Source organism: Mandrillus leucophaeus, unplaced genomic scaffold, assembly GCF_000951045.1.
Source record: "Mandrillus leucophaeus isolate KB7577 unplaced genomic scaffold, Mleu.le_1.0 Scaffold755, whole genome shotgun sequence".
Classification (NCBI taxonomy): Eukaryota; Metazoa; Chordata; class Mammalia; order Primates; family Cercopithecidae; genus Mandrillus; species Mandrillus leucophaeus.
Window position 1 is genome coordinate 134,455 of NW_012108197.1, and position 8,227 is coordinate 142,681.

Consider the following 8,227-nt stretch of genomic DNA (forward strand, 5'->3'; position numbering starts at 1 on the left):
ATTGTATTTATAATATTAAGTATGAACTCTCTGTTATACAATATGTGAGCAGATATTAATGACTTTCCCACATTCTTTATATTTGTACACCATTTCTCAACTATAAATGCTTTCCTGTGCAATAAGTTGTGAACACTGGTTAAAAGTTATATTCTTCATACTTGGAGTTTTCTCCAGTATAAATTATTTTACCTGCAATCAAGTGTGAAAACCATTTAAAAGCTTTTTCACATTCTTTGTATTTCTAGAGTTTTGCAAGAGTATAATCTTTTTTTTTCTTTTTTTAATGTTTAGAAAAGTTTGAGGTGTTATTAAAAGCACTGTGACATTCAGGATTGTAGAGTTTTGCTCCAGTATGAAACATCTTATATCTGTTAATAATTGAGGACTTGTTAAGGGCTTTGTGACATTCTTCACACTTTAGGATTTCTTTCTAGTATAAATTATGTGTTGAGAACTTATAAAGGCTTTTTCACATTCTTCTTATTTCTAGGCTTTATCTTCCATATGAGTTCTCATGAATTCTTTTGTACTTAGTAAATGTTGAGGATTTGTTAAATCCAGGCCACATTCTTCACATTTGTACGGTTTCTCTACTATGAATTCCCTTATGTTTAATAAGGATCGAGGAATGGTTACAAGCTTTGCCACATTCTTCACTTCGTTGGGGTTCTTGAGCATGAATTCTCTTATGTACGGTAAGGTTTGATAAACGATTAAAAGGTTTACCACATTCTTCACATTTGTAGGGTTTCTCTCCAGTATGAATTATCTTATGTTGAGTAAGGTGTGAAGACCGGTTAAAGGTTTTGCCACACTCATCACACTTGTAGGGTTTCTCTCTAATATGAATTATCTTATGTGGAATAAGGTATGAAGACTGGTTAAAAGTTTTGCCACACTGTTCACATGTGTAGGGTTTCTCTCTATTATGAATCATCTTATGTTGAGTAAGGTGTGAAGACCGGTTAAAAGCTTTTCCACACTCTTCATGTTTGTAGGGTTTCTCTCCAGTATGACTCATCTTATGTCCAGTAAGGGCTGAGGACCGGTTAAAGGCTTGGCCACACTCTTCACATTTGTAGGGTTTCTCTCTAGTATGAATTATCTTATGTTGAGTAAGGGTAGTAAGAGCTGAAGACCAGTTAAAGGCTTTGCAACATTCATCACATTTGTAGGGCTTCTCTCTAGTATGAATTCTCTTATGTTCAGTAAGGTGTGAAGACCAGTTAAAGGCTTTGCCACATTCTTCACATTTGTAGGGTTTTTCTCTAGTATGAATTATCTTATGTCGAGTAAGGTGTGAAAACCTGTTAAAGGCTTTGCCACACTCTTCACATTTGTGGGGTTTCTCTCCAGTATGAATCCTCTTATGTCGAGAAAGGGCTGAGGACCGGTTAAAAGCATTGCCACACTCTTCACATTTGTAGGGCTTCTCTCCAGTATGAATTATCTTATGTTTAGTAAGGGCTGAGGACTTGTTAAAGGCTTTGCCACATTCTTCACATTTGTGGGAATTCTCTCTAGTATGAATTCTCTTATGTTGAGTTAGTTGTGAAAGCATGCAAAATGATTTACCACATTCTCTACATTTGCAAATTTTCTTTTCAGTATGTCTTATCTTATGTCTATCTACATTTGAAAATTTATAAAAGACTTTCTCATATTCATCACATTGATATATTTTCCTCTGGGTTGTTGTCAGACATTGGTTAAGTCTATTACAATCTCCTTTGCACACCTTACACTCATCCACACTTTTACAGCCTAATCTTAATTGTAAATTATCACGTCCACATTTATCATATCTCCTCAGTATGACTTTTTGGAAAAAATCTTTAATGTCTCGCTCTGGCCAAAGGTCTTCAGCAATATGAGAACACATAACTAAAAGAAATTAAAACAACAAATTACTCCACTTACTGGACTCAGGTAAATATTTTTTACAAATCTAACCTATAAAACTATATAAACTATATAACCAAGATGGCATAGCAAAATAACACAGCCTCTAATTTATTCAAAAACATATAAAATGTAACAAAAACATACTGACCAAAACACATTTTTGGAAAATTTATAAATAAATGTGTGAAGTGCCCCAGGTGAAAACAATGAAAAAAGCAACATGAAGAAAAAGAAAAGTCTGTTACATTAACCCAACACAGAACTTCCTTCTCCCCAGTATAACATAGTGTTCTTAGAAGTAAATTGCCAACTCCTTGTTTCTATTTAAAAGACAAGAAAAATACTGGCACATACATTTTTATGTCTGGCTTTTAGGGGTCTTTCAAGACCCTGGTTTCAGTCTCTCATTAAATAAAATGCTGAAAAAAATAGTATACTTTGGAATGACAATTTGAGACTGCTGAGACCAAAGGTAAATGTCACACCAGCAGAGAGACTGCAGTACCACAGAAAGGGATCAAGTGTAGCAAGTGATAAATGCAAATAAACTTTTTAAACTAGAAAATAAAACATTTCAGATAAGACACATTCTAAGAATATGTTTGAAAGGCTCCCAGAATGACTAGCCGTGACAACTGGTTTCAGACTGTGCCAGGATAAAGCTACATTGTAAAGATTGTGACAGGTGGCTTTTTTTTTTCTTAAATGTCCAAGTCTCAATCAAAGATTACAATGTATACAAAATATTAGGGCAACATGGCCCCTTCAAAAAAATCATGAAATTTTCAGAAAGCAATCATTATAAAAGTATTTTAAAAACAGGAATTGTGGAGGCAAAAAACACAAAAAGAGATAATAACCAATTCTAAAGAAAAAATAGTATAAAAATAAAGAAGTTCCACAAACTAAAACACACATCTATAAGAACAATTTAAAATGTCACAGATAAGAAAGAATCTAAAGAGCTGCAAGATGAAAGTGATGTGTCATTTGTAAGCATAGTTACACAATAAAGTTTTTCAGAAGAAAATTTTACACACCAGAAGAAAACTGTGTGATATTGTCAAAGCCCTGAAGAAAAGTAGCTGTCAAGTGAGAATAATCACCAGCAAAAATGTCCTACCAAACAATAATAAAGACCTTCCAAAATAACCAAATCCTGAGACAGTATATTGGCACTATAGATGGCCTATTTATCAAAGATGCTGAAAAAAGTTTCTTCCACTGAAAATAACATGATGCAAGAACACACAATCATATAAAAATACGTAAGTTCCTGGGAAACATACATACACAAAAATAGAATTCCTTAGCATTCTCATAAGGAGACAGAAAACATTTATTATTCTCTAAAATTAGAAAAATAAAAGCACAGAAAGTATTGTAAATATCTGTTAATAAATACACAACTTAAAAAGATATAATCAGCAATATCAATAACAAAGTTGAGGGCAGATGTAATGATGAAAAATTTTTGTATATAACTGAAGTTCATTTTTCACCAGATTAAATATATCCTGTTTTATCTTTTAGAGGTTTTATGTAATCCCCAAAGTATCACAAAGAAAATATCTGTGTAGACACCCAAAAGAAAATAAGAAAGAAGTGAAATTTTATCAATATTAAAATGAAATAGACACAAAGGAAGACAGAAAATGAGGGATAAAAATATAAGAATCAAATAAAATAAAATAACAGGAGTCTTTGTCTTTCAGAAAATTACTTACATATATGTATAATTAACTTTCTAATCATGAGACATAGTTTCAATAGCCTTTCTACAAGAGTCAGTTTAGAACTAATAATAATAAAGCCTGAAAGTGGCAAGATTGAAGTAGGCATTTTATCCAGATATTAACCAAATGAGAGCAGAAAAGTTCAAATTAGTATTACATGAGCTACATCTTGAGTCAAAAACTCATATTATATAAAATATATATGAAGTCAAAACTCCAAAAAGACAAAGAAGGGCATTTTAAGCAATAATAGATTTATTCACTGGGAACCTATGAAAAATTTGTACATATGTGCACGTGTGTATCTCACATTAGGGTTCCAAATATGTAAGGTAAATATTGACATAATTGAAAAAACACATAAAAAGCAATGTAATTATAGCAGGATATTTTGATACCTCACATTCTCTGATAATAATAATAAAAGAGAGTATTAGTAAAGAAACAGCAGGCCGGGCGCGGTGGCTCAAGCCTGTAATCCCAGCACTTTGGGAGGCCGAGACAGGCGGATCACGAGGTCAGGAGATCGAGACCATCCTGGCTAACACCGTGAAACCCCGTCTCTACTAAAAATACAAAAAATTAGCTGGGTGGTGCATGCCTGTAGTCCCAGCTACTCAGGAGGCTGAGGCAGGAGAATGGCATGAACCCGGGAGGCGGAGCTTGCAGTGAGCTGAGATCTGGCCACCGCACTCCAGCCTGGGTGACAGAGCAAGACTCCGTCTCAAAAAAAAAAAAAAAAAAAAAAAAAACAACCAAACGAAGAGTGCTATCGCAAGAGACAACAAAGGACCCAACAATCTTCCAAAAAAAAAAAAATGTTGGAGGCATTATAATTTCTAATTTCAAAACAGATTACAAAGCTACAGAATTAAAGCAATTTGGTATGAGTATCAAGCTGAAAACAAGACAAATCAAATAGAATGCAACACATAAACTTTCATATATATGGTCATATAGTCATTTGCTTACCCATAATTGTAGCATTGTTACTGAAAGCCAATAGGTAAAAACAATGCTAGTTTCTGTCACCAAATTATTCAATACATATAATTTGAAATGTAAAAATATTGGAATACTCAGTTTCCAAAAAGCAGAAAATATTCTAAGAACTACACAGATAAATCTTGATGACATTTTGCAAAGTGACATTAGCCAGCCACAAACAGACAGAGATTGTATGAGATATATAAAGAAGTTACACCACGAGGAACAGAAAACAGAATGGTGTTTGAAAAGTGCCACAATACAGGAAAAATTGGTAGTTTTATGATGTGTAGAGATTTAGTTCTGCAAGACGAAAACACTTCAGCAATATGAATATTTGACAATATTTTATTATAAATTGTTGTGCTTTTGACAAGTAAAAATGAACAATAATAACTAGAAATAATAGCTAGAAATTTAGGGTTTTTTTTTTTTTTTTTTGAGACGGAGTTTTGCTCTTGTCGCCCAGCTGAAGTGCAATGGCACCATGTTGACTCACTGCAACCTCCGCCTTCTGAGTTCAAGCGATTCCCCCTGCCTCAGCTTCACGAGTAACTGGGATTACAGGTGCCCAACACCATGTACGGCTAATGTTTTTGTATTTTTGGTAAAGATGGGGTTTTGCCACCTTGGCCAGGCTAGTCTCAAACTGCTGACCTCAGGTGATCCACCTGCCTCGGCCTCCCCAAGTGCTGGGATTACAGGCGTGAACCACCGTGCCCAGCTGATAGTTTTTAAATTATCTTCATGCTGGGCGCAGTGGTTCACGCCTGTAATTCCAGCACTTTGGGCGGCCGAGGCGGGTGGATCACGAGGTGAGGAGATAGAGACCATCCTGGCTAAAACGGTGAAACCCTGTCTCTACTAAAAATACAAAAAATTAGCCAGGTGTGGTGGCGGGCACCTGTAGTCCCAGCTACTCTGGAGGCTGAGACAGGAGAATAGCGTGAACCCGGGAAGCAGAGCTTACAGTGAAGCCAAGATCGCACCACTGCACTCCAGCCTGGGCAACAGAGCTATACTCTGTCTCAAAACAAAAAGCAAACAAACAAAAAACCCAAATCTGTTGATGATGCAATGAAAATGAAACCCATGTTGATTGCTGGTGAAACTCAGGAATGTAGCCATTATTTAAAAAGGTTATAAATGTACCTCAAATAATTAAAAATAAAATTATAGAATACAGCAATCTCATTTATGAATCTGTATCTATAACATGCAACACAGGACCTGGAAGACAAATTTGAACAATCATGTTTATTGTATTAGTATTCACAGAAGTCAAAAGGCTGAAGAAACCCAAATGTCTTTTAATCTGGAAACACGTTGAAAAATATAATACATAAATACAATGAAATATTATTTGGCGTTATAAAATCTTGTCATATTTGAAGATTAACTGAGAATATTGTGTCCCCTGAAATAAGCCAGTAACAAAATAATGAATACTATATAATTCCATAATACGAGATATTTTAAGTAGTCACACTCATAAAAACAGAAAGTGAAATGGTGTTTGTCAATGGTTGGAGAGGGTAAAATGGGTTGTTTTTACTTAATGGGTATTGAGTTTTAGTTTTACAAGATGGAAAATTTCTATAAGTCTCTTGTATAACAATGTGAATGTACTTAACATGCCTGAAATATATGCCATTTTTTTGGAAACAGGGTTTTGTCACCCAAGCTGGAATGCAGCGGTACAACTATGGCTCACTGCAGCCTCAAACTCCCAGGTTCAAATAATACTCCCCCCTAGCTCCCAAATAGCTAGGGCCACAGGTGCACACTACCATGGCTGGCTATTAAATTTTTTTTTTTTTTTTGCAGAGAGGGGGTCTTTATATGTTGCCCAGGCTGGTCTCAATATTTTGGGCTCAAGTAATCCTTCTGACTTGGCCTCCCAAAATCCTGCTATTATTGATGTGAGCCACCACCTTCCTAGGACTGAAATGTACACATAAATAGACTAAAGATGGTAAATTTTAGGCCAGGCGGGGTGACTCACACCTATAATCCCAGCACATTGGGAGGCCGGGGCAGGCAGATCACTTGAGGCCAGGAGTTCAAGATCAGCCTGGCCAACATGGTGAAACCGCATCTCTTCTAAAAATACAAACATTATCTGGGTGTGGTTGCCTATGGCTATAATCCCAGCTATTCGGGAGGCTGAGGCAGGAGAATTGCTTGACTGCGGGAGGCGAAGATTGCAGGGAGGCAAAGGTTACAATGAGCCGACATTATGCCACTGCAGTCCAGTCTAGGTAGCAGAGCAAGATTCCATCTCAAAAAAAGACGGTAAATTTTATGTTATCTGTTTTTTCAACAATAAATGTTTTAGGAGAAAAACTAAAAAAAATACAGAATTATAAATCCTTTCAAAAATTAACTTCAAAAAAATGACGAAAAAGAAAGAATATTAAAAAAAGAATACCTTCAAATCACAAAAGTTTTTAACACAAAAAAATATATATTCACTAAACACATGGTGAAAATAAGACTATTTCCATGACTACTCACTTAGACAAAACCACTAAAAATCAGCTAAAAAATATATACATAAGCGATAACCAAAATTGGGGTATAGATAAAAACACACACCTATATAATCTGATCATGACAGACATATGAATGGATGAATGGTTTATCTTTTTTTTTTCCTTGAGGAGTCTTGCTCTGTCACCCAAGCCAGAGCGCAATGGCACGATCTTGGCTCACTGAAACCTCTGCCTACTGGGTTCAAGCAATTCTCCTGCCTCACCCTCCCGAGTAGCTGGGATTACAGATACAGGTGCACGCCACCATGCCCGGCTAATTTTTTGTATTTTTAGTAGAGACGGGGTTTCACCAAATTGGTCAGGCTGGTCTCAAACTCCTGACCTCAGGTAATCCACCCGCCTCGGCCTCCCAAAGTGCTAAGATTAAAGCTGTGAGCCACTGCGCTCAGCCTGGATGGTTTATCTCTTATATTGACTTAAAGTGTACAAACAGAATTGCAAATTGTCTAAAATTATAGTACGTAAGTAAAACAAAAAACTCACAATGAACTGATGTTAAGAAACCTACACTGAAAAAAACACAAACATGGAACTGCAAAACAATAATAAAATGTTTACTCATATAATCTGGTATGCAACATTGATGTACCATTAAAAAAAATTGTCTAGATAGCTACAATATTTGACAGTAACTGTGTACTTACTGAAGGCAGGTATTTTGAATCACTGACAGGCACTATGTGGCAGTAAAATTTTAGAGAAAATGCAGTATAATCATAAATAGAAGATTCTAATGACAAACATTTAATAAATAAGCATTTAAAATAAACTAGAGATCATGTTTATGTTTTAATTGTATGTTATTCTTTCACAAAATGAAACTGCTGTAATCCAAGTTTAGAAGCAAGGAATAGCCTTACATTGCTAAATTATATGTACGTAATTTAATATATATTATATATTTTATATACATATAATATATATAGCAGATTATAGTTAGAGTCTCTGTTATATAAAACAAATATTTAGACATAAATTGTTATTATTTAGATATAGGCTAGAGAAAGTGGGTGAAAAGCTTATAATTCCTGTTTGCCTGCA

The 8,227-nt window shown here is 35.1% G+C and overlaps 1 protein-coding gene across 1 annotated transcript in view; it reads right to left on the reverse strand.

Annotated features, from left to right (window-relative positions):
- Nucleotides 1-283: 283 nt before the first annotated feature.
- Nucleotides 284-8,227, reverse strand: part of LOC105529213 (zinc finger protein 257-like) — a 34,108-nt gene continuing 26,164 nt past the window's right edge. Inside the window, 2 exon segments of the mRNA XM_011966308.1 lie at nt 284-429; nt 661-1,887. Coding sequence (XP_011821698.1) covers nt 284-429; nt 661-1,887 — 1,373 coding nt within the window.